Source organism: Hevea brasiliensis, chromosome 4 (assembly GCF_030052815.1).
Source record: "Hevea brasiliensis isolate MT/VB/25A 57/8 chromosome 4, ASM3005281v1, whole genome shotgun sequence".
Taxonomy (NCBI): Eukaryota; Viridiplantae; Streptophyta; class Magnoliopsida; order Malpighiales; family Euphorbiaceae; genus Hevea; species Hevea brasiliensis.
The window spans coordinates 30,637,599-30,664,542 of NC_079496.1; the positions used below are offsets into that span (position 1 = coordinate 30,637,599).

General features: G+C 35.9%; 1 protein-coding gene across 4 annotated transcripts in view; it reads right to left on the bottom strand.

Moving 5' to 3' along the window:
* The window catches only part of LOC110653458 (metal tolerance protein C4), a 40,197-nt gene extending 13,858 nt beyond the window's left edge, over positions 1 to 26,339 (bottom strand). The window contains exons 1-8 of one of the 4 annotated variants that reach the window (XR_002494569.2): positions 25,782 to 26,339; positions 25,653 to 25,707; positions 20,418 to 20,550; positions 20,235 to 20,290; positions 19,758 to 19,872; positions 19,572 to 19,629; positions 19,351 to 19,469; positions 13,418 to 13,537 (exon numbers count right to left, since the gene is read on the bottom strand). Coding sequence is in view for 2 of the 4 variants with exons in the window: in XM_021809111.2 (XP_021664803.1) it covers positions 13,418 to 13,537; positions 19,351 to 19,469; positions 19,572 to 19,629; positions 19,758 to 19,872; positions 20,235 to 20,290; positions 20,418 to 20,550; positions 25,653 to 25,707; positions 25,782 to 26,073 (948 nt within the window). In the remaining 2 variants the exon portion in view is untranslated. The remainder of the gene's footprint in view (positions 1 to 13,417; positions 13,538 to 19,350; positions 19,470 to 19,571; positions 19,630 to 19,757; positions 19,873 to 20,234; positions 20,291 to 20,417; positions 20,551 to 25,652; positions 25,708 to 25,781) is intronic. The other 3 variants (XR_002494570.2, XM_021809111.2, XM_021809112.2) reach the window with 3 other exon arrangements.
* Between the last annotated feature and the right edge of the window lie 605 nt (positions 26,340 to 26,944).

The window sequence follows — 26,944 nt, forward strand, 5'->3', positions numbered from 1 at the left end:
TGGCTAAGAGAGGATGCTCGGTTGTTTTTGCAGCTTCGGAACTCGATTCACAGTGAGGTAATTAGTTTAATTAATCACTGTGAATTTGTTAAGGAATTGATGGATTACTTAGATTTTTTGTATTCTGATAAAGGGAATATCTTAAGTATTTATGATGTTTGTAAGGCATTCTACCATGCTGAGAAAGGATAAGTCTCTCACGGCTTATTTTATGGATTTTAAACGGGTATATGAGAAACTTAATGTATTGTTGCCTTTTAGTCCTGATGTGAAAGTTCAGCAGGCCCAACGGGAGTAACTGGTTGTTATGAGTTTTCTTGCAGGCCTTCCTTCACAGTATGAGACTGCTAAATCTCATATTCTCTCCAGTTCTGAGATTTCCTCTTTGCATGAAACGTTCACACTGGTCCTTCGTATAAAAAGTACCTAATCTTCACAATCTGCCAGTAGTGCTCTTATTAGCCGTAATCCAAATGGACAATAGGGTAATATAAGAGAAAGTAGAGGAGGAATTACAGGCAACAGAAGTAATCAGCGTAATGGAGAGGCTAGTTCTAATCAGGACTCAAGATGAGTCATTTGTTATTATTGCCATGAGCCTGGCCATATAAAATATAATTGTCTGCAACTTCAGAGGAAAAATCAGCGATCACAGATGGCAAATAAGACAGCAGAGGATTCTACAGTATCTTCCTCTGAGAAAACTATTTGAGTATCTGCAGAGGATTTTACACAGTTTTCCCAATATCAGGCATCTCTAAAGCCTACCAGTTCCCCTGTCACTGCGATCGCTGAGTCAGGTAAATCCACTGCGTGCCTTGTGTCTTCCTCATCCAAATGGGTTATTGATTCTGGTGCGACAGATCACATGACAGGTAATTCTAGTCTTTTATCTGCTTTTCAGTCTAATCTCACTTCCTCTACGGTTACTTTAGCTGATGGTTCTACATCTTGTATCATGGGTTCTGAAACTGCGAACCCAACTTCGTCAATTTCTTTGTCATCTGTTTTGTATCTACCAAAATTCTCTTTTAATCTACTTTCTGTTAGTAAACTTACTCGTACCTTAAATTGTTATATTTCCTTTTTTCCTGACTAATGTTTGTTTCAGGATCTTACGACGAAGCAGATTATTGGTAGAGGACGTGACTCAAGTGGTCTCTACATTCTGGAAAATCATGTACCGCGGTCGCTTGTTTGCTCCAGTACCTTAACACCTCTTGAAGCTCATTGTAGATTGGGCCATCCTTCTTTGTCTACCATGAAGAAGTCAGATCCTCGATTGATCTTTATCGCATCTAGAATGTGAGTCGTGTCAGTTTATAAAACATCATCGTTTGCCTTCTGTGTCTAGAGTCAATAAACGGGCTTTATCCCCTTTTGAGTTAGTTCATTCTGATGTTTGGGGTCCTTGTTCTGTTACTTCTAAAACTAGATTTCGTTATTCTGTTACTTTTGTTGATGATTACTCTCGTGTTACCTGGTTATATTTAATGAAGAATCGTTCTGAGTTGTTTTCTATCTTTTATGCCTTTTGTAATGAAATCAAAGCTCAATTTAATATTTCTGTGCGCATATTAAGAAGTGACAATGCCAAAGAATACTTTTCAGCACAATTTCAGTCTTATATGACACAAAATGGCATTCTTCATCAGTCTTCCTCTGTGGATACTCCATCCCAAAATGGCGTGGCGGAAAGAAAAAATCGGCATCTTCTTGAGGTAATTCGTGCTCTTCTTTTTCAGATGAAAGTTCCTAAACACTTTTTGGCTGATGCAGTTTCTACGGCATATTTTTTGATCAATCGTATGCCGTCTTCTATCCTTAATGGGGATATTCCTTATACTGCTTTGTTTCCTACAAAATCTTTGTTCCCTGTTGAACCCCGTATTTTTTATTGTACCTGTTTTGTGCTTGATGTTCGTCCACAGATTACTAAATTGGATCCAAAGTCTCTCAAATGTGTCTTCCCTGGGTACTTCTGACTCCAAAAAGGGTACCGTTGTTTCTCTCCTACTCTTAATCGTTATCTTGTTTCTGCAGATGTCACATTTTTTGAGTCCACTCCATTTTTTCCTCCATCATCTGTGTATGAGAGCCAGGGGGAGGAGGATGATCTCTTAATATATACTGTCCAACCAATGTCTAGTCCTCTCCCACAGCTTGATCTTTCTGTCTCTAGACCTACTCGACCTCCCGTTGTTCATGTTTATTCCAGGAGATTGGAGATTCCTGACTCAGATCCTCCACCAGCTACTTCGTTGGGAGATCTTGTACCTCATACTGATCATAATTCTGATCTAGACTTACCCATTGCTCTTCGTAAAGGTAAACGTTCATGTACTTACCCTATCTCTTCTTTTGTTTCTTATAACCCATTGTGTTCTTGTTCTCGGTGTCTTGATACTTCTTTAGACTCTGTTCCTATCCCTAATACTGTTGGTGAGGCACTGTCTCATCCTGGCTGGTGTGCTGCTATGAAAGAGGAAATGGAAGCTTTAGATGCTAATGGTACATGGCAACTGTTGCCTTTGCCTACTGGTAAGAAAGCTATTGGTTGCAAATGGGTATTTACAGTAAAGGTAAATCCTGATGATTTCGTGGCTAGGTTAAAAGCACGCCTTGTAGCAAAAGGATATGCTCAGACATATTGGGTTGACTACTCTGACACTTTTTCTCCTGTAGCTAAACTTATGTTCGCTTGTTTATCTCTTTAGCAGCTACATATGATTGGCCCCTGCACCAATTGGATATCAAGAATGCTTTCCTTCATAGTGATCTTCAGGTGGAGGTGTATATGGAGAAACACCTGAGTTTGTTGCTCAGGGGGAGTTGGGTAAAGTTTGTAGGCTTCGAAAGTCTCTTTACGGATTGAAACAAAGTCCTAGGGCCTGGTTTGGGAGATTCAGTGAAGCAGTACAGGAATTTGGTATGCAAAAAAGTAAGTGTGATCACTCAGTATTTTATAGGCAATCTGAGACTGGTCTAATTCTCCTGGTAGTCTATGTGGATGACATTGTCATCACTGGGAGTGACTCTGCAGGTATTTCATCTGTTAAAACCTTCCTCCAAACCCAGTTTCAGACTAAACACTTGGGATTGTTAAAGTATTTATTGGGTATTGAAGTTATGAGAAGTAAGAAGGGTATTTTCTTGTCTCAAAGAAAATATGTCCTCGATTTATTGACAGAGACAGGAAAATTAGATGCTAAGCCTTGTAGTGCACCAATGACTCCAAATTTACAACTCTTAGCAGGGGATAGTGCGTTGTTTAAAGATCCAGAGAGATACAGGAGATTGGTAGGAAAATTAAACTACCTTACAGTCACTCGTCCAGACATTGCTTATGCCACTAGTGTGGTAAGTCAATTTATGTCTTCCCCAACCGTTGCTCATTGGGAAGCGTTTGGACAAATCTTGTATTCTCTGAAGGGCGCTCCAGGAAGAGGTTTGTTATATGGTAATCATGAGCATTTGAATGTTGAATGTTTTTCAGATGCCGACTAGGCTAGATCTAAGGTTGACAAGAGGTCAACTACTAGATATTGCGTTTTTGTTGGAGGAAATTTGGTGTCTTGGAGAAGCAAGAAGCAGAGTGTAGTCTCTCGATCTAGTGCTGAATCCAAATACAGAGCCATGACACAATCAGTATGTGAGGTAATGTGGATATTTCAATTACTAGATGAGACAGGTTTTAAGACCTCCCTGCCTACGAAATTGTGATGTGATAATCAAGCTGCTCTCCATATTGCTTCTAATCCAGTGTTTCATGAGCGAACCAAACATATTGAGATTGATTGTCACTTTGTTCATGAAAAGATTCAACAACAGATCATCTCAACAGGACACATCAAAACTGGAGAGCAGTTAGGAGATATTTTTACAAAAGCTCTGAATGGAGCTAGGATTAACTACATTTGTAACAAGTTGGGCATGATTAACATATATGCTCCAACTCGAGGGGGAGTGTTATGAAAAGTCAATCACTATATTATTTTTTTGTATATTCTGTATTCTATATTCCTATTTAGAATTTCTTATTTAGGATTTCTTCCTAATTAGTAAAACACAATTATAGGAATCAATTGTATATATATACCCATGTACAGATTAATTGAAATTAAGGAGAATCATCTCTTTCTACACTAGATAAAACAGGAATTCTAGTCTAACTAGGAAACTAAAAGAAGAGGATAACTGAAAGAAATAAGCCTTCTACAAAAACAGGGACTTTAACAAACGTATTCCAACAAGTCCCAATTAATTTAAAAAAAAAAAAGTAAAAAAAGGGGTTGCCTTTTTAATCATCATTTTCTAGGAGGAGGTAGACTACACCACCACTCTAGGAAGTTTCCCTAGCCACTAGTGAGTTAGTCCCCAGAAGGTCGGCACTATAATCCTCACCGTCAACCCACACGCGCCGCCACAGGAATTCCGATACTAGTACACGCACCAACGTGTGAGCAAGATTCTGGCTACGTCGATTGCCAAATCAAATGCCGGGCGACTTCTCTCCTTCTGACAAGTCTCCTTAGCCACACCCAGTCCTGGTCTTCTCCCTTTCTTGCATCCAAAGCTTAACAGTAACTTGGATCTTATTCTTTTTGTGTCCAACTCGGATTTGCTGCATATTTTTCTGGTTTTCATCTCTTCAACATGACGAAGAAAGGAGATTCCTCAAACACAGGTGCACTTAAGCCACTTTTCTCTTCTATTTCCAGCTCTCCAGTTATTACTACTGTGAAATTACAGGGTAGTAACAATTATATATCATGGTCTACATCAGTAGAGTTATGGTTTATGGGTCAGGGTTATGATGATCATTTAATTAAGAATGCTACTGACATTACCGCAACTGATAGAACAAACTAGACTAAAATTGATACACAATTATGTAGTCTTTTATGACATTCACTTGACCCTAAACTACTTCCCTTGTTCCAATCATGTAAGACTTGCAATAAGGTCTAGAATAAGGCCAAGACTCTATACTAACAATGTTCAGCATATATACAAAGTAGTCTCCGATATTGTCCATTTACAGCAAAACCACCAAGATATGGCCTAGGACAAGTAGAGACACTAAAAGATGAGTTCAACTCTCTTAAGCCCTTCTCTGACAATGTTACCCAACAAGAACAACAGGACAAATTCTTTATGGTCTCGACTTTGATAGGACTTCGATTTGATCTTGGCTCTGTTTGGATTAGATACTGATAAGTTCTGTTATCCCTTCTATCTATATGCAGTTGATACCAATGAAATTGAGACAACTGTTTTAGCTGTACATATTGAAAATCAGCAGGGTAGCTATCGAAAAGGAAAAGGGAAAAACTCTAGGTCACATCACACTTACTGTAACAAGAGTGATCGTACTCGAGACATTTGTTGGACTTTACATGGTCAACCATAACACAATAATCAGTCTACCAATACTAGTCGACCTGCTGCTCATATTGCTCATACCAATAGAGATGGTCTTCTTCTATTACCTGATGCATGCGACTGTCCAACAATATAATTCCATTACCTTAACTGGAGCTGATTACAATGAGTACCTGCAATACCAAGCTACAAAACAACAATCATCCTCATCTGGTGCTGTTCACTCTGGTAATTCCTTTTCTTGTCTGACAAAGTCTTCATCCATGGCCCATGGATACTAGATTCTGGTGCATCTGACCACATTTCTAGTAATAAGGCTCACAGACTGTGGTTAAAGGAATAAGAGCAATTCAACCTTTTCCTTTTGTTTCTTTAAACTCTGTCTTATTTGCCCCAGAATGCCCATACAATTTGATTTCCATTAGCAAATTAACCAAAAATCTAAATTGTTCTATCACTTTTATGGCTGACTTCGTTATTGTGCAAGACCAGGGTACGAGAAAGATGATTAGAACAGGACATGAGGCACAAGGACTGTATCACCTATCCAATCCAAGTCTCACCAAACTTCAAAAATTAGTACCTAGTCTTTCTTCTTTGTCTTCTTTAGAGTGTGAGTCATGTCAACTTGGAAAACAAACTCGAGCTTCATTTCCAAAGCGAGTCAATAATAAAGCTACCTCTATATTTGAAATTGTTCACTCAGACATATGGGGTCCTAATCGTGTCTGTTCAAACTTTGGGATTTCATTATTTTATTACTTTCATTAATGATTATTCTCCTTGCACCTGAGTATTTTTAATGAAAAATCATTCTGAATTGTTTCCTATATTTCAAAAATTCTATGTTGAGATTCATAATCAATTTGATGTTTCAATAAAAGTGTTACACAATGATAATGCAAAAGAGTACTTATCTTCTCCTCTTAACAATTTTCTTTCCTCCTAGGGGATCACTCATCAGACTACTTGTGCATATACTCCTCAACAAAATAGAGTTGCTAAACGAAAAAATCGACATCTTGTTGAAACTGCCCATACCTTATTGATACACTATCATGTTCTTCTCCATTCCTAAGGGGATGCTATTCTAACAGCATGTTATTTAATTAATTGAATGCTTTCTTCTGTCTTGCAGCACCAAAATCCTCACTCAATTCTATTTCCAAAAGAAAATTCTCACCATTTGTCATTGCGCATGTTTAGTTGTATTTGTTTTGTTCACAATCACTCCTAAAAAAGACGAACTTCAACCTAAATCTATTAAGTGGGTCTTTTTAGGATACTCTCGTCTTAAAAAATGTTACAAGTGCTATGATCCAACAACAAATAAATATTTTTTCTCAGCCAGTGTAACCTTCTCTAAAACCTCCCCATATTTTTCACCAAGCACCACAAACAAAAATATCATCTTTGAAGCTCTTCCTGTTCCTATTTTCCATCTCCACAAGTCAATCATGCTCCACCGCTCCGAATTTATTCCCGTCATCCACACACTCCTAATAACATCAATGATACTACTATTCATGATACAGGTGTTAATGACTCTTCTGTTCCTTCGTCACCTACTCCAATCATGTCTTCAGTAGAAGTAACAACTCCCCTCATTGCCATTCAAAAATATATTCGTTCATCTCGTAACCCACATCCCATTTATAATTTTTTGAGTTATCATCATTTATCCCCATCATATTATACCTTTGTTTCTACCTTATCTAATGGTCCCATACTAAGACTTTTAGAGAAGTATTGGAACATCTAAGGTGGCAAGATGCAATGATAGAAAAAATGACTGCTCTTTATGATAATGAAACTTGGGAGTTGGTTCTATTACCACAAAGCAAATCTACTATTGGATGTTGCTGGATCGATAACGTGAAAATGGGTTTTGATGGCAAAATTGATCAATTGAAAGCCTGTCTTGTTACCAAATGATACATTCAAATTTATGAACTGAACTACAGTGATACATTCTCCCTAGTGGCTAAAATTGCCTCAGTCCGTCTTCTTATATCTTTAGCAACAATGCATCACTAAACACTACATCAACTGGATATTAAAAATGCCTTTTTACATGGGGAACTCGCCAAAGAGGTATACATGGAGCAACCACCAGAGTTTCTTGCTCAGAGGGAGTCTTAACTTGGTGTGCTGTCTACATCGGTCACTATATGGTTTAAAGCAGTCCCTAAGAGCATGGTTTGGACAATTCAATAATATAGTACAACAGTTTGGAATGTCTCAAAGTGAAGCTGATCATTAAGTATTTTTTCGTCATGACAAGCATGGTCAGAAGAAATAGTGTAGCTCGAACAAAGTGGTGGGAGTTCAAAGGAGTAAAGCAAGTGAAGTTCAAAAATGAGCTTCTCGAGTCCGAAGTATGGAAACTAGATATGAAGGCTAATGATATGTGGATACAGATGGCATCAAAGATTAGAGAAGTAGCTAGAAAAGTACTTGGAGAGTCTAAAGGACATGGACCACCCTCAAAAGAGAGATGGTGGTGGAACGAGGAAGTACAAAAGGCAGTGAAGAGAAAAAGGGAATGGTATAAGAAATTACCTAAATGTGATAATAATGAGGCGTATGAGCAGTACAAGATAGCAAAGAAAGAGGCAAAAAAGGCAGTTAGTCAAGCAAGAGCACAGGCCTTTGAAAAGTTATATGAGAAACTTGGAACTAAAGAAGGGGAGAATGATATTTATAGCTTAGCAAGGAGTAGAGAAAGGAAATGTCAAGATCTCAATCAAGTTAGGTGCATTAAGGATAAAGAAGGAAAAGTGTTGGTGAAAGATGAGGACATTAAAGAAAGATGGAGAAATTATTTTAATGATCTCTTTAATAATAGTCAAAATGGAAATAGCGTGAATATAAATTTTAGAACAATAGAAAAGAATGTAAATTATACTAGAAGGATTAGATCTTTAGAAGTAAAGGAAGCACTTAAGAGAATGAAAGTGGGCAAAGCCTGTGGACCCGATGAAATACCAATTGAAGTGTGGAAGTATTTAGGAGATATGGGAGTGGCATGGTTAACTAAATTATTTAATAAGATTCTAAACTCAAAGAAAATGCCTGATGAATGGAAGAAGAGTATTTTAGTACCTATTTTTAAAAATAAGGGAGACATACAGAGTTGCTCAAACTATAGGGGAATTAAACTCATAAGCCATACTATGAAGTTGTGGGAGAGAGTTGTGGAGCATCGATTACTACATGATACTTATATCTATATCAATCAATTTTGTTTCATGCCCATTGCTCAACTATGGAAGCGATCTTTCTCATTAGAAGCTTGATGGAGAAATATAGAGATGTGAAGAAAGATCTACACATGGTTTTTATTGATTTGGAGAAGGCTTATGATAGTGTTCCAAGAGAGGTCTTATGGAATGTGTTAGAACAAAAGAGGGTATCTATTAAGTACATACAAGTATTGAAAGATATGTATGAAGGAGTAACTACTATTGTGCGCACAGTGGGAGGGGACACAAGAGATTTTCCGATGTCAATTGGATTACACCAAGGATCAGCTATAAGCCCTTACCTTTTTACATTAGTTTTAGATGAATTGACGAAACATATACAAGAGAGTATTCCTTGGTGCATAATGTTTGCGGATGATATTGTTCTGATAGATGAGACACGAGAAGGAGTCAATAGGAAGCTAGAACTTTGGAAAAGTACTCTAGAGTCAAAGGGTTTTAAGTTAAGTAGAACGAAGACAGAATACATGCATTGCAAGTTCAGTGAAGGCCAAACTGGTGATAGGGAAGGAGTTAGTTTGAATGGAGTGGTACTGTTCCAAAGTAATCACTTTAAATATCTAGGCTCAGTCCTTCAAGTAGATGGGGGATGTGAGGAGGAGTTTACTCATAGGATTAAAGCCGGATGGTTGAAGTGGAGACGTGCCACTGGAGTTTTATGTGATCGTAAGATTCCCAATAAATTAAAAGGAAAATTTTACCGTACAGCCATACGACCGGCTATGTTATAAGGTAGTGAGTGTTGGGCACTGAAAGAGTCGTATGCATCTAAATTAAGAGTTGTAGAGATGAGAATGTTAAGGTGGATGAGTGGCCATACTAGACTAGATAAAGTCCGTAATGAAATTATTAGAGAAAAGGTAGGAGTGGTGCCAATTGAAGATAAGTTGAGAGAAGGGAGATTAAGGTGGTTTGGTCATGTGAAGCGTAGACATACGGAGGCTCCAGTTAGACAAGTAGAGCACATTAGGTTAGAGGATAGAAAGAAAAAGAGGTAGACCTAAATTGACTTGGAGGAGAGTAGTACAACATGACTTAGAAGTATTACACATTTCTGATGATTTAACTCAAAATCGTTCAGAGTGGAAAAAGCGAATCCATATAGCCGACCCCAAATTTTTGGGATAAAGGCTTAGTTGAGTTGAGTTGATAAGCATGGCAAAAGCATATTTCTGGCAGTCTATATTGATGATATTGTCACAATAGGCAATGATAATGATGGCATTTCTCAACTCAAGCAAAACTTATTGAGTCATTTTCATAATAAAGATTTGGGAAATTGAAGTATTTTCCAGGAATTGAGGTAGCACAGTCCAAAACAGGCATAGCTATTTCACAAAGGAAATATGCTTTAGATATACTTGAAGAAACGAGTATGATGGACTACAAACATGGGGATACCCCTATGGATCCAAATGTTAAACTTGTCCATGGACAGGAAAGCCCTTGGAAAACCCCGGTAGATATCGAAGATTGACTGAAAAACTAAATTATCTCATAATAACATGCCCAAACATTTCATTCGCTGTGAGTGTAGTTAGTCAATTTCTCCAAGTTCCATGCAATAATCATTGAGATGTAGCAACACGCATTCTCAGATATATCAAAAGGGCTCCAAGACAAGGTCTGCTATATGAAAATAAGGGTCACTCACAAGTTGTTGGGTACTCTAATATAGATTAGGCAGGATCTCCTACAGATAGGTGATCTATTTCAGGATACTGTGTCATGATTGGAGAAAATTTAATATCCTGGAAAATTAAAAAGCAAAATGTAGTCGCCAGATCAAATATAGAAGTAGAATATCGAGCCATAACCCTAGCTACATGTGAACTTATTTGGTTAAAACAACTTCTCCAAGAATTGAGGTATGGAAAAGTTAAGCAAATGAAGTTAATATGTGACAACCAAGCTGCCCTTCATATTGCCTCAAATCTAGTTTTTCATAAAAGAAATATAAAGGTAACAAAAGATTGAATCAGGGTGCATTGCTACCAATTTCGTCAATTCAAATGACCAGCTAGCAAATGTACTCACTAAGTCTCTAGAAGGTGCTAGGATTGAATACATTTGTAACAAGCTTGGAGCTTATGACATGTACACTCCAGCTTGGGGGGGAGTGTTAAGATATTACTGTGATTTAGCCTTAACTAGTTCCTGTAATTAAGTAGGATTTGTTGTGATACTATATTGCTATTAGTTAGGCTAAGATCTGTAAATCTTCCTATTTTGTATTCTTGTAAAATCCTATAAATTCCAGTCAAGCTTGAGGAAAATTATCAAGCTTTTCATAACTATTTCTCCTCTTTCTATTTTATTTCAATATTGAAGAAAATAAATATTTCTGAGGATTCAACTCAAAATCGTTTAGAGTGGAGAAAACGAATTCATATAGCCAACCCCAAATTTTTGGGATAAAAGCTGAGTTGAGTTGAGTATTGAAGAAATAATTAGAAAATAAGGAAATACCCTTATTCCTATATTTAACAATAAAAGTTGCATCCAAAATTGCTCATAAAAGATATTAAGCTCATGAGTCATATAATGAAACCATCGCAAGGAGTAATGGAACATAAATTAAGTGACACAACAATCTCTAAAACCCTTCTTGTCATAAAACCAATTTGGTTTTATGACAAGAAGATAGATATATGGAGGCAGTTTATATATACATATATATACTCAGATTGTTGAAAGTGATACAAAATATTTTACTATCACAATTAGATTAAGTCAAATATTAGCCTTGAGCCTTTAATTTTCCCCTTTACTAATGGTCATATATGAGTTAACAAATCACATCCAGAAGGGTATCATTGCGCGTATAATGTTTGCATAAGCCAGTTTTAATAGATGAACCAAATAGGTGCAAATAAGTAGTTGGAGATATGGAGAAGCATCATAGAGTCTAAGCCTCTAAGGGCTTCAAATTAAGTAGAACTAAAACAAAGTATTTGCATTTCAATTTTAGCAATTGAAGGAGAAGTGATAAAAGTGGAGTTAGCTTAAATAATATACAAACCCATAAAAGCACACAATTCAGATGATTTATTATACAAACATACATTAGATGTGAGGAAGATGTCAACCACAGGATAAAGAAGGGTGAAGTGGAGAACTGTGACAAAAGTCCAAAATGATCACAAAATACAAATTAAATTGAAGAGGAAGCTTTACAAGACTGCAATTCAACTAACTATGATTCATATGACGAGCATTGAGCGGTGAAGAAACAACACATTCCCCAGATTAGCATGAAAAAACAAGAGAACTAAAATGGATGTGTGAACATACAAAGATAAACTCAGTAAGGAATTAATGTGTGGCACGCATTGAGAAATAGTTGAGAGAAGGAAAAATGAGATAGTTTGAATTACATTATCTAAGAGTGCATTTTTTGGTTTAAAACAAATCGAACAGAACCAATTTCGTTTAATCGGTTCAGCTTTCTGCTCCAATCAGTTTGATTCGGTTATATATTTTTGAAAATTTTGGTTTTTTTTTTGTTTGGTTCGGTTAATTTAGGAAAAAAAAAAACAAAGTAAACAAACCAAACCGAACTAATTTGAACCTTAGATAAAGTGCTGCGTTTAACCCAAGCAATAGGTATACTAAACATTAAACCTAAACTAGACAGCCCTCCTCTCAAAACTCATAGCAGCCGCCACCCAGGTCTTCTTCATCATCTTCTAATCTTCTTCTTCTTCTTCTCATTCTTTGATTTCTTCTTCTTTGAACTGTTGCTGACAGGCAATCCACTTTGCATGTGGTTTCAACTTATGCTTCCAAGTCTAAGATTCAATTCAATTTAATCTAACCCTGAATCAAAGATGCTAGATGGTTTCTTCCGTTTGATTCACTTTGCATGTAGATTGTCTCCCTTCACTGTGATTCGACAACCACAAAAAAGGCACTGCGTTTGATTTGTTCTTGCTTCGATTGATGGTTTGCTCAAATTCCCTCTTCAAGCTTGCAATGGAGATGGTTTGCATTATTCTACTTCTTAAAAATTAGAGATTTTTTTTTGTTATATGCTTGATTTTGTTGTCAGATTGTTAATGTAAATTTGTTTGATATATTGAGATTATGTAAGTTTGGGATTGTTCCTCTCTAAATTTGTTTGAATTGCAGAGATTTATTTATGGGTTAATGTAAATGAATTTGTTGATGGGATTTATTTATGGGTTAATGTAAATTTGTTAACGTAAATGAATTTATTTACGGGTTCTCGATCCTTCTGTTTATGTTTATTGTTTATTTTTTGATGTCCTGCATTTATCATTTTATGTTTGGCATTTTTTTTTCTAGGCATTCTGTGAAAAACCAACGTTCCAAATTTTTCTCCCAATTTGGTTCGATTTCAATTGACATTTTAGGTGAAATCAGTTTTCAGTTTTTCACATTCGGATGGTTTAGAACCGAACCAACTGAATGCTCTCCCCTAACATTATCAACCAACAAATGCAACAGCACGAGGGAATGAGCATATTGAAGTGGCAGGAAATAAAATAGTGCAGGACAGGATTAAGATTACATACTTGCAAATGATAAGACAGAATTCACAGCTCTACATCACCACAAAGACATCTTTCTCAAAAATATAGACTTAAAAAAAATGTAGAATGGAGGAAATATCCATGTAGCCATAACTAACTACTTAGGGTTTAAGCAGAGTTCAGTAGAGTTGAGTAATTGAGGACAGTTGAAAATCTTCTTGCACATATAAATTTAAACTATTTAAATAGTAAGTAAAATAAATAACATACCATCCCAAGCAGGCTGCCCACAATAATTGAACCTATAGAATCATAAATTGCATTCCCTGTGGTATTTACTGCAACCAAAGATGCAGCAGCAATAGCAAGTCCAGTTACTGCAGCACCATCCTACAAATTTGAGATCATTTATTAAGAGATAGAAAAACTATTTTATGGCATTACTAGCAAATACCAAACAAACATCCACCAAGTAGCTAAAATTGTAGTAATCTTAATATATATGGTATAGGATCAACTTACATGTGTTAGTTACATAGACTAATATTTTTTTTTTCTGAGATTTACATTTTTGCGAACTGATAGTGGATTTGTTGCTTCAGTCCATAGATCATGCATCTCAAAATTCACAGCAATTGGATAATTAAAGATTTGTCATCTACATAGTTCTCAATACTGAATGCAATTAAACATAAGCCAAGGCCAAACTGTGAAATCACAGATGAAACACTTATTCATATCCAATTGACTTGAAATTTAGCATGCATGATCTAAATAGATGGAACAATAAATCCAACAGTCAATCTGTAGAAAAACTAATCATAAAGAAAATTATGGGAAAATGTAAAAGATTGTGTAATTTACACATTAAATGTAAGTTGATTCCATATACATACAAAGGTTCATAATTACAACGAGGACATATGTACACATAAGCAAACTGTTATGGAAAGTCAATCACTATATTATTTCTCTGTATATTTTGTATTATGCATTCCTATTTAGGATTTCTTATTTAGTATTCCTTCCTAATTAGTAGAACACAATTATAGGAATCAATTGTATATATATACCCATGTATAGATTAATTGAAATCAAGAAGAATCATCTCTTTCTACCTAGTATCAGAGCAAGTCATCTATCTAGGGTGACTATTTGTTCTCACCACCCAGCTCAGGAGAGACATTGGCCGCCGACCGGCCGTCCCCTCTGATCCGGTCACCGGAATCCAAGCGCGCGTGAGGCTCACGCGCCCAATTCAGGTTCTCACCGTTTCTTCACTCGCCGACACGTGGAGGCCAGTCTGCCGGCGGTTTCGACTCCGATCAGCAATGCCGGCGTCGCCTCAACCCCTTCATTCCACCACTGTGTGCTGTTGCCTGATCCAGTACATCATTAAAGGACTTCTGAAGTTTGGCTCTCAGATCCTATTTCGGTATTTGCTTGATTTGTGATTTTTGGTTATTTTGCGGCTGTAAGCACTTTGAATTAGCATTTCAGTTAGTTTTCTTTGTCTCAACAAATGGCAGACAATAAGAATGTTATTTCCAATGTGATTCCGGTGAAGACTAAGATCACAGAACACAAACTTAATGTTTGAATTACCTGGAGTGGAGTAAGACTGTTAGGATCTATTTACATAGCATTGATAAGGATGATCACTTTACTAAAGACCCACCTAATGATGATACACGGCAAACTTGGCTAAGGGAGAATACTAGGTTGTTTTTGCAGTTTCAGAACTCGATTCACAGTGAGGTAATTAATTCAATTAATCACTGTAAATTTGTTAAGGAATTGGTGGATTACTTAGATTTTCTGTATTCTAGTAAAGAGAATATCTCCCGTATTTATGATGTTTGTAAGGCATTCTACCGTGCTGAGAAAGAGGACAAGTCTCTCACGGCTTATTTTATGAATTTTAAACGGGTATATGAGGAACTTAATATATTGTTGCCTTTTAGTTCTGATGTGAAAGCTCAACAGGCCCAACGGGAGCAACTGGCTGTTATGAGTTTTCTTGCAGGCCTTCCTTCAGAGTATGAGACTACAAAATCTCAAATTCTCTCCAGTTCTGAGATTTCCTCTTCGCATGAAACATTCACACGGGTCCTTCATACAGAGAGTACTCAATCTTCACAGCCTGCCAGTAGTGCTCTTATTAGCTGTAATCCAAATGGACAACAGGGTAATAGAAGAGGAAGCAGAGGAGGAATTACAGGCGACAGAGGTAATCAGCGCAATGGGGAGGCTAGTTCTAATCAGGACTCAAAAGGAGTCATTTGTTATTATTGCCATGAGCCTGGCCATACAAAATATAATTGTTTGCAACATCAGAGGAAAAATTAGCGATCACATATGACAAATATGACAGCAGAGTATTCTACAGTATCTTCCTCTGAGAAAACTATTTTAGTATCTACTGAGGATTTTGTACAGTTTTCCCAGTATCAGGCATCTCTAAAGCCTACCAATTCCCCTGTCACTGCGATTGCTGAGTCAGGTAAATCCACTACATGCCTTGTGCCTTGCTCATCCAAATGGGTTATTGATTATGGTGCGACAAATCACATGACAGGTAATTCTAGTCTTCTATCTGCTTTTCAGTCTAATCTCACTTCCTCTACTATTATTTTAGCAGATGGTTCTACTTCTTGTGTCATGGGTTTTGGAACTGCGAACCCGACTTCGTCAATTTTTTGTCATCTGTTTTGTGTCTACCAAAATTCTCTTTTAAACTACTTTCTGTTAATAAACTTACTCGCACCTTAAATTATTCTGTTTCCTTTTTTCCTGACCAGTGTTTGTTTCAGGATCTTACGACGAAGCAGATTATTGGTAGAGGACGTGAGTCAAGTGGTCTCTACATTCTGAAAAATCATGTACCGTAGTCACTTGTTTGCTCCAGTACCTTAACACCTCTTGAAGCTCATTGTAGATTGAGCCATCTTCTTTGTCTACCATGAAGAAGTTGTGTCCTCAGTTTCAGTCTTTATCAGTACTAGAATGTGAGTCGTGTCATTTTGCAAAACATCATCGTTTGCCTTCTGTGTCTAGAGTCAATAAACGGGCTTCATCCCCTTTTGAATTAGTTCATTCTGATGTTTGGGGTCTTTGTTCTGTTACTTCTAAAACTGAATTTCGTTATTTTGTTACTTTTATTGATGATTACTCTCATGTTACCTGGTTATATTTAATGAATAATCGTTCTGAGTTGTTTTCTATCTTTTGTGCCTTTTGTAATGAAATCAAAACTCAATTTAATATTTCTGTGCGTATACTAAGAAGTGACAATGCCAAAGAATATTTTTCAGCACAATTTCAGTCTTATATGACACAAAATGGCATTTTTCATCAGTCTTCCTATGTTGATACCCCATCTCAAAATGGCGTGACCGAAAGAAAAAATCGACTTCTTGAGGTAACTCGTGCTCTTCTTTTTCATATGAAAGTTCATAAACACTTTTGGGCGGATGCAGTTTCTACGGCATGCTTTTTGATCAATCGTATGTCGTCTTCTGTCCTTAATAGGGATATTCCTTATACTGTTTTGTTTCCTACAAAATATTTGCTCCCTGTTGAACCCCGTATTTTTTGTTATACTTGTTTTGTGCGTGATGTTCGTCCACCGGTTACTAAATTAGATTCAAAGTCTCTAAAATGTGTCTTCCTTGGGTACAGAACCATGGCACAATCAGTATGTGAGGCAATGTGGATACTTCAATTACTAGATAAGACAGGTTTTAAGACCTCTCTGTCTGCGAAATTGTGGTGTGATAATCAAGCTACTCTCCATATTGCTTCTAATCCGGTGTTTCATGAGCGGACCAAATATATTGAAATTGATTGTCACTTTGTTCATGAAAAGATTCAACAACAGATTATCTCAACAGGACACATCAAAACTGGAGAGCAGTTAGAAGATATTTTCACAAAAGCTCTGAATAGAGCTAGAATTGACTACATTTGTAACAAGTTAGGCATGATTAACATCTATGCTCCAACTCGAGGGGGAATGTTATGGAAAGTCAATCACTATATTATTTCTCTGTATGTTTTCTATTCTATATTCCTATTTAGGATTTCTTCCTAATTAGTAGAACACAATTATAGGAATCAATTGTATATATATACCTATGTACAAATTAATTGAAATCAAGGAGAATCATCTCTTTCTACACAAAGAAAACTTTTAACAATAAATATCTTCCCTTTCCCATGTCAACAATCCTAATCTTTATAAAATAATATAATGCAAAATAGTTACAGTAAAGTTTATGGAAAAAGAAGGGGAGACAGAGGCAACAAAGCAAGGGAAAATAAAAATAAAAAGAAAATATATAAAAGGGTGTTTCTCTAATTTATGTCACTAATTTGATGCATAATCTATGTGATCTTCCATCCATATTCTTAAGGTGCGAAATTACGAGGTAAAACTTTTATAAAAAAAAAATTGCTATACCAGAGTATAATGCTCCAATGTTATAGAGATTATTTTTTAGATGAAATATAAAATTTATTTACTTTTAAAATTGAATTTTTTTTTGAAAATTTTCTTAATTATATTATTAATTTATAATTTTATTTATATATAACATATTAATTTATTATATTTAATACATTATTAATTCAACACAATTAATTTGTCTTGTCCTAAATGGACCATACGCATGACAGGATAAGTCTTGTCTTATCCCATGTCTTGTCTCTCACACCAAAGGTGGTGTGAAAAATCTATTATTATGAAATCTCTTCTAAAGAATCTAATTTTCAAATGAAAAAGTCAAGCCTTGAGAAAGGTATCAATAAAATGATCAATCACCTTAATATGATTTGAAAAAAAAGTTCAAACTCGTACCAATGCTCCAGCATTTCTTATTAATGTAAAATGTGCTAGAGCTAGGAAAGTCTTACATCTTAAAGTGCTCATAATAGATACTAGATTATGATATTGTATAACTAACAGCTATGCAACCTTATCCTAGTATCCTCCACAATCCAATAAATCAAACAACTAAGAATATCATATGAGAAATAATGGTAACATTACTTTTCTGAAAAGAAAGTACTCATTGATTTCAGAAAATTTTGAGTACAAATATATACACTCCTTCCTATAATTATGCTATACATTTCCTCAATTATGTTCTACTAATTAGAAATACAATCTAATTCAGAATACAAATATACAGCTAATTAGGTTAGATCAATTTCCATAACACTTTCAAATTGAAAAATCTGAATACATTTTTCAATCTTTAGCCTGTGCAAGCATAGAAAGGAAAAGAAACCAAACATCCGATTCTAGGTTGTGATAATTATTTGTAGTAACTGCTCAGAAGCCCACAACTTTTGCTAACACGACTTAGAAAAGGATACATTGTTAGTAAGTTGTGGAATGGAAATATACGATATCATTCAAGATCACAGCTTGTGATCCCTTTTCTCTTGATTTTCTTTTCTCTCTCTAATCTGAAAGAAAGTTAAATGCAATTCTTAGCTTAGCCAAGAGTAGACTTTTACATGAAGTTGATAGTTCAGTTTATTAACAAGCTCTTCGCCAATGTAGGATAAGTTACATTCCTGATCATGAATCATCAACGCTGAAATTCCCAGAAACAATTATCAATAATTTCACAAACTAAATGATGCAGTGTGAATCTCAAAATACACAACATACACAAGTGTTTGAGAGAAAATCTCTGCTGAAATTTTGTTAACTGAAAAACTAAGCTGAATTACATGTATTTTTGATGTTTATATAGGCAGTAGACTCCTAAACTAACTAGGAAAATAAAAATCTACTATTTAGGAATTTTAGATAAACTAAATTACCGTAGGAATCATAGATAAAACAGGAAAAAAACTAAATTCTAATTAAAAGAGGAAACTTGAACAACTAATCCGAGGTAGAATAGGAAAACTAAAATAAGTCCCATTTGGAACAGGTAACACCTAAAACTACTCCTGCATCTTTAACTAAACAAAATAGGAAGTCAGAATGAATTCGGGAAGGCTGGACAAGCAATTTGGACTGGAAAACGAAGATCCCACAAGCTGGTCCAGAGGAATACACACCCTGCGCATGTGTCTGATCCTTGGTACACGCCTAGGGCGAGTACTTAACTGCCTTCCAGCATTTGTTCCCAAAGCCCAAAATAGCTCCACGTCACTAAAGGAGAAAAAAGGGAGTGATAAATTACCTCTGTCATGACTGCAACAGATGTGGGATCATGACCACGCCAAACATAATCTCTCACTTTCATTCCCTCTGCAGCTGCACCTTTCTTCACAGCTTGTATGGCAACAAGAAGAGAAGCACCTGCAATAAGGATGTAGGGAAAAGGACAAAGCTACAATTACATGAGAAGCTAGGGACAATCCATTAGCCTTAATTAATGAATAAAAGATATATGAGCTGTACCTTCAATGATAAATGAACCACCAATCACTAGAGCTGCATATTGAATGTTTGCAGGGGGCTGAAGAAAACATGCAAGTCAATAAACCTTGAAGCCTTTACCAAGGCAATGGATGAAAAAAAAAAAGAGGTAGAGCATTAGGAGTTTTACAAACGAAATTGCCATTGGGAATTGACTAGTTCACTTACATGTGAAGTCCACAAGTTCTGAACTCCATGAACAATTGTAGCTCCAGAACCAAGACAAAATATACCAACAGCAGATATCAAGGACCACACAAACCTTTCCTTGGAATAGCCATAGCTGTGCAACATAAATGAAATAAATTCAGCATCTCCATAAATCATAAATAATAATAATGTAAAAGTTTGTTATTTATCCCAGATGACATGCAATATTGAAATGGGTCAGAAAAGCTAGTAACAAGTTTTAGCTTGTGTACATATAAAGAAAAGAAAAACAGGAAGGTGGCACAGATTAAGGATTAATTAGGTTTAAATAAAGTTTTCACCATTACAACCCCTTCCTCTCAAAGGGAAAAAATGACAAATGAACAGGCATGTAAATGCACAGTTGTACACTGGTAGCTGTGGACAGTTGCAACTCAAAGAAGAAAGACAATGCAATGAAGATATCATAAATAACAAAAAAGGCTGCTAACTCACGGATGAAGAGCATCTGGTGCGCGTCTTGAGCTACTCAAACCATATGCAAGGAGAGCCTACAACGTTAACATGAATTAGTTTCTTTGCATTCAATAATCAGTTGATTAAGTTAACTATTGCATTATGAAAGCAAAAACATGATATTCATTCTAGAATGAGGACCAACAGCATTAGCAAAGGCACCTGGTTTGCAAAATCTGCAACTGAATGCACAACTTCAGCCAACATCACATGACTAGAGCTTGCTAACCAGACCCCAAACTTGAGAGAGAAAACAAGGAAGTTGCACCATAATGCAATTGTGACTGCTCTTTGACTGCCAAAGTATTAAAAGACTTAGCGAAAAAGAGCATTGTTGAGGCAAGCATTTAGGAAAAACAATTTCCAATACAAGACCGGTACAGAAGTGCAATAATTTAAACTATGTTCAACTTAATATACCATAAGTACATGTACATTGAGAGGTGAAATTATGCCTCGCAAATGTTAGAATGGCCTTTTAAGTGGCTTTCTTTCAACATATTGACAAATCAAAGCTGCAAGTACAATACACACAATAGATTGTTGTTGAAAAAATGAGGAATCCCAAGCAACAAGCTATCCTATTCCTATGTCATTGATAATCCAGTATAAGTGTTAGAATCCCTCAATTAGTGTAAATCCCTTAATCAGTGTAAATTAGCTGTAAATTAGAATATAATTAGGAATCATTATATTTATTGGCTATTATTAAATAATCACGAGACTCTAGGCGGCGCATCGGTCAACGAAAAATTTAATTGTATCTCAATTTTCGATGTGCACCAAGAGAAAATCAATGGAGAGGGGCTGGATGAAAGACATCAGTTGAAAAGGGTATGACTAGAGATCAGATAAGAAAGGGTCCGGACGAAAGAGATCGGCTGAAGAGGGTATTAGATAGGAAAGGGATCGGAAGGATGATCAGAGCAATGCAAATAATAAATAACATAATAAATAAATAAAAACAGAATAAATAAATAAATAAATAAAATAAAATCGAGCTTAAATAAAAGTCTATTTCATTTCCAAAAGATCAAATTATATCGTTGGGCAATCCTCCCCAACTCGATCATTAATTACAAATGTACCTACATTATACTCTACATTCTACCCATCTTGCTCCCACGGTTCGGACTCCTCCCAATCTCAAGTTGACGTTTAAGAGATACATGGAGATCGGGAAGGTAGCTCTCGTCAACTATAGTAAAGACTACAGAAAGCTCGTTGTCATCGTCATCGACCAGAACCGAGCTTTAATCGAAACCCCTAAGATGGTTAGGAGACAAATGAACTTCAAGAGGCAGTCACCGATATCAAGATTGAAATTAGCAGTCCGCTTGCTAGTGATCGAATTTTGGCTCGGACTAGGAGGCTAACTAGAGATCAGAATAGTGATTATTTTAGTCCCAGATCAGCCATTTGGTCTGATCTCCCCACTTTCGTCAAATAAGGCCCTCGTGACTTTCTGACTGTCGGTGTCGTCCATTTTTGGGTGAAAGACAAGGGAAGTTGACGGAAAAAGATCAAAACGGTCGTCATAGTGAAAATCAGCGCCAGAAAGGTAAGGCATGGGGGGAAGAACAAGCCGGAGATTGTCTGGAGACGAAAAGTGCAAATGTGAAAATGACAGCCTTTCCCCTGGTATATAGAGGCCCGAGCATTTAATGCTCGCGGAACTCGAAGCAGCATATCGGTTAGCGAGGAATTTATTGCCTTCCTGATATTCGATGCGCAAAGAAGAGAATGGGTAGAAAAGAGGTCGAAGAGGCAATAGGAGATCGGAAGTGAAAGGGGAATGTACAGAGGTTAGGTAGGTAAACTTTAAGATAAGCGACTATTAAGAGATTGGATGTGAAGGGGGAAAACAGAGACCGGACTGCTAAGTTTTAAGATATGAGAGATCAGTAAAAGAGATCAGGAGATCGTATAGATCAAGGAGATGACCGATAAAGATTGGAAGGTTGGGAAAATCAACTTCAGAAGTTACTTTTGGATCATGACCCTTGATTTACAAGGTCAACTTCCCCACTGTCAGATCTGTGTTTGTTAAAGCATTTGGAGTATGATCCAATATCTACCATCCACCCATTTGTAAGGAAGGATCTAAATCACTGGATTTGAGGCAGTTAAAGCATTTTGGTACGCCCCAATCCGCACCTTTTATCTCATTTATAAGCATCGATTTTGGGCCGTTCGACTAAAAGTAATAAACAGATTCAGCACCTTTCATTCCCAGCCCTTTGATCAATTCTGTAAGGTAGAATCCCCAGCCATTAGATTAGAGAGAAAAGGACAAAAAAGTTTTGAGCTAAATCTCGGCCTTCAATTCTTGGTCTCTTTAATTCTTAACCCTCAGATTTTGTTCTCCGAAATCCGCACCTTTCAATCTTGCCATCAAAAATCTTAGCCATCCATTTGAAGACCCCCGTTCCCTATAAATACCTAAAATCTTCATTGTAGAAGGGGTCTTTGGGGCTTCAGTTTAGAGTTCTTGATCTTTGTTTATTGGAGATTTCTTTTGGTCTTTGACCTTTAGTCTTTAAGCTCCAATCCTAAATTCTTTTATTTTTCTCCTGAATATAGAGTCGCTAAAGAGGGGCTTTAGAAACGTTTTTTCTAAAGAATCTTGACTTTACAAATCCCAACACACCCTGGTCCCCATCTTCAATAGATTTTTTCAACAACTCAGTGGTCCATTTTGGGGGTTTTAGTCATCAAGATCCGTCCCCGTCGCTCTCGTCACTTCAAAAGGTGCTTTGGTCGGTCCAGCCCCCAATGGTCCCATTGTGACACAAGATATCAACATCTGCTCTCCCATCACTTCTAGAGTTCTTCGCAGGTAAATACTTTAAAATAGTTCTTCATATTGGGTATAATTAGGCCACGTTAGTGGCGTAAGCTAGAATCTGGATGTTTAAAACGTCTAATCATGCCGAACTTTCAGAATAGATTAGGGTTAGACTGGCATACCTCACAAATTTTACTGTTTTCTATTATAATAGCATTTATGTCATTTCATTATCTTGAAAAACATGTGTTTCTTTTTAGTAGTGTAGAAATAAAGTTCGGATGATAATAAATGGTGTTTAGAGTTCCAAGGGAAAGAGGAGAGCTCAGTTAGGATGGATGAGAGGTCGGAAATAATGAGTGAAAAGAGATATTGATATGGAGAGTTCGGATCGGTTTCGAAAAGGTCGAAAATAATGTGTGAAAAGCGATGTTGATATCGCGAGTTCAATTTGAGTAGAGAGATCAAAAGTAATAAGAGGGTGTCTTGGCATAAAGTATTCGGATCTGTTTAGAGATCAAAAATGGTGAGTACGAGGGTTTTGACAAGTCAGGATGAACATGAAGAGTTTGGGTGATTAGTAAGAGATTGAAAATAAAGAGAGCAGGAAAGGAGTTCGGATAATGGGAAAGAGATCGAAAAATAACACATACAATTTGCCATTCACATATTCACATAGAAATTAGAAAGTAGAACCGTCCTATTCTTTACATCATTTTATAAATATTCATGTCTATTATCCGCCTGCAGTATTCAAAATAACGAGAGTTCGAGAGAGAGTTCTCTCCTGGAGCTTATATTTACAAGAATTAGCATCCGTTAACGTTCTCTAAAAATTTCTCAAAAAGAGGGAGAGTCCTTCATCTAAAATTTTCTAACGATTTTTAAGAACTTTGCAATTCAACATTATGGGTTCATAGGAGAGTCCTTACGTGAGCTTCATGCTTTATAAATTTTTGTTTGGGTCCAATGGAGAGTCCTTCTTGGTGCCCTTGCATTTGTGATCTATCTAAATATGAGGGAGAGTCCTCTCATAAAGAACATCCAAAATTAACCAACTATTTTATAAACACGTAAATAATTTAGAAGTGGATTAATGCCGGTAATACCTTATGAATAATTATGCCGATAATGGGACATTTCTTCATTAACAGAGAGTCCTCATTAATAAAGAAAACTCTCTAGGTTATAATTAACACATCTCTTTTAAATTAGAGTCCCAATTGAAAGGAATGAAAGTCTTTACCCATATTAATCCAATTTCCTTACACACGTCTCACGCCCCCTATCATTTGGACGCCAATGACAAGGTAAATAATGAGTAAGATGAGAGTCTTCCTCACTCATTATGAATCTCTAGGGACCAAGTGATACCTTTTCGGATTTAGAGCTCTAATTCAGTGAGAAAGGGGGTGAACTCAGTCCAAAAAAAAATAAAATAAAATATAAAATCGTAATAAGAATTACAACCCACCTTAGAGTCTCCCCATTTACCCCCGTATTTGGGATTACTCTAATTAGTGAAAAATTAAATGTTCTTGTGATAGATATGGGAATCAACATGGTAGTTTGAAAACCCCAGTAATATAAAGAGCACACCTTTGAATCTACTTGCCCTCATTGAAGGACGATGTGTGCCTAACACCTTCCCCACACATATACGGATCTCGAACCCAGAATCTCTGTTTTTAAAATAGTTAAATTCTTTTAAAACAATAAGTGGTTTTCTTTAATTTTCCTCAAAATTAAAATGGCGACTCCTCACTTTTCCACTTCAGTGAGAATCGTCTAGCGATCGCATAACCCTTGCGACATTATGCATGGAGTGTGTTTCTATTTGAACTTCACTCAGCGTAAAGGTGTTAAGTACCTACCTCAATGTCCTTACCAAATTTTTGCATTGTATTATGCCTACAACCCAACTACTCCATCATCATCTAAAAAATTCTTAAATTAGTGCATTTGACTTTTGTAACTACATCATACAGAACTCTTCCAGAACTGGGGAAAATGAATTAAATATAAATGCATCATTTCGCATTATTTTTGTAGAGACTACTTGCTGGTCTTTGTAGTGTAAGAATTGGGTGTTACTGTTTCATTACATTGAAGTGAACTAAACAATTTTCCCCCTTCACAGTGTAATTAAACTATCCTCCACTCTCTGCTCTTATTAAGGCCAATAAAATCCATTCCTTATAGTTTTTTTTCTTCCACCATTGATACTATTTTCTAATCATGGCTAGCTCTCATAATTCCTTCTCATCATCCACTGGGGCTTTGATACTTTACAACAGAGTATTCTCATCATTATAGCTGGTCTTGTGGTAAGAACAGAATGCTCTTTCATTATCTCTCTCATTTTTATAAGACAATCAACCACATGACTTACCATTATACAAGAATGTTATGCGAACAAATACATTTAGTTTGGACGAAGACAGATAATTCCCATATTTCAACAATTAATCCATTTCAATTTTTCAGCAAATATTGTGGTACAAAATGTACATGACTTAAACGTAAGAACCCAAATTTCCCCCAAATTACCCAGAAATAAAAAGTGCAGAAATAGAATGAAAAATGAAAAATAAGGTAAAATACCAAACCTATGTTTATCATTGATTTCGATCTTCTTCACTTGTTTAGCCCTCCTGAAAAAATCTGCATTAATATCAGAGAAATTATTAGTAAAAGAAATGAATTCCCATCTGAGGGAAAAGCAAAATGAAACTTACTACGACGAATTGAGTAGTTATGATAATTCTGATTATCCAACGAAACCAAACCCAAGAATAAGAACCTATTAGAAGTGAAAGAACCACGAGACTGAGCAAAGGAACCAAAGCTCAAAACTTGTTTGGCAAAATTAGGGTCTAAACAAGAGTTAGTGTTGCAATTTTCATTGTTGGAATTGTACTGGGTTAATGAGAGGATCAAGTCCTTGTTCCATAAAATGGAAGAAGAAACGGATGAAGTGTGCTTCTGGGAATAGTGAAGGCGAGAGAGAAAACGATATGACGCTTGCATTAAAAAGAAAAAGAAGAAGGTTAACAGGACTTTCAATCGCTGTATGTTTCTCTTCAAAGTTTAAAATTCTTTGGACATGGAAAAAATTTGACTCGATGTGTATTAGAAATTTAAGGGTTTTTGGGTTTAAGGAGGTACTAAACTATAGAGTATAGCTGATTCATCATGGCGCGAGGTAGGAGCGCGTATCTCTCTCTCTCTCTCTCTCTCTCTCTCTGTGTGCCTGAGCCATCTTGTTTGTAATATTTTCTCTCTCTCTCTCTCTCTCTCTCTCTCTCTCTCTGCCCGAGCCATCTTGTTTGTAATATTTTTTGGGGAGGTGCCATTTGGCACTTGGTACTTACAAGACTCGTTGAGTTGAATTTCAAAACATAAAAATTTTGTAGGATTCAATTAAATTTTTTGTGTTTAATTAAAAAAAATAGAATTCAATTTCATTAAATCAATTCTAGGAATTAGTTATGAAATTAGTTATAAATAAAACTAATTCCTATTAAATTTTACATAATGAGAAATAAATTTTTCACAATGCTTAGATAACAATATTTTTAGATTAAAATACCCTTACCAAAACTCTTCCATCCAATCAAAACTCTTTTTAGCTTAAAGAAAGATAGAGAAACCATAAATTGATTTTTATTTATTTACTATTAATATATTTGGACAGCCATATAAGATATTTATATTTGTTTTAACTTTTTAATATTTAGATTTATTATGCACTTAGTAATAATAATATATATTTTATTATATAATTATAAGACATGTAAGTTATTTTATATTTAGTTGGTTTATATGTTTGTTAATTATTATAAATTTATTAGGTATAAGATTTTTTTCTTAATCTTATAGAAAATTATAATTTTTTTAA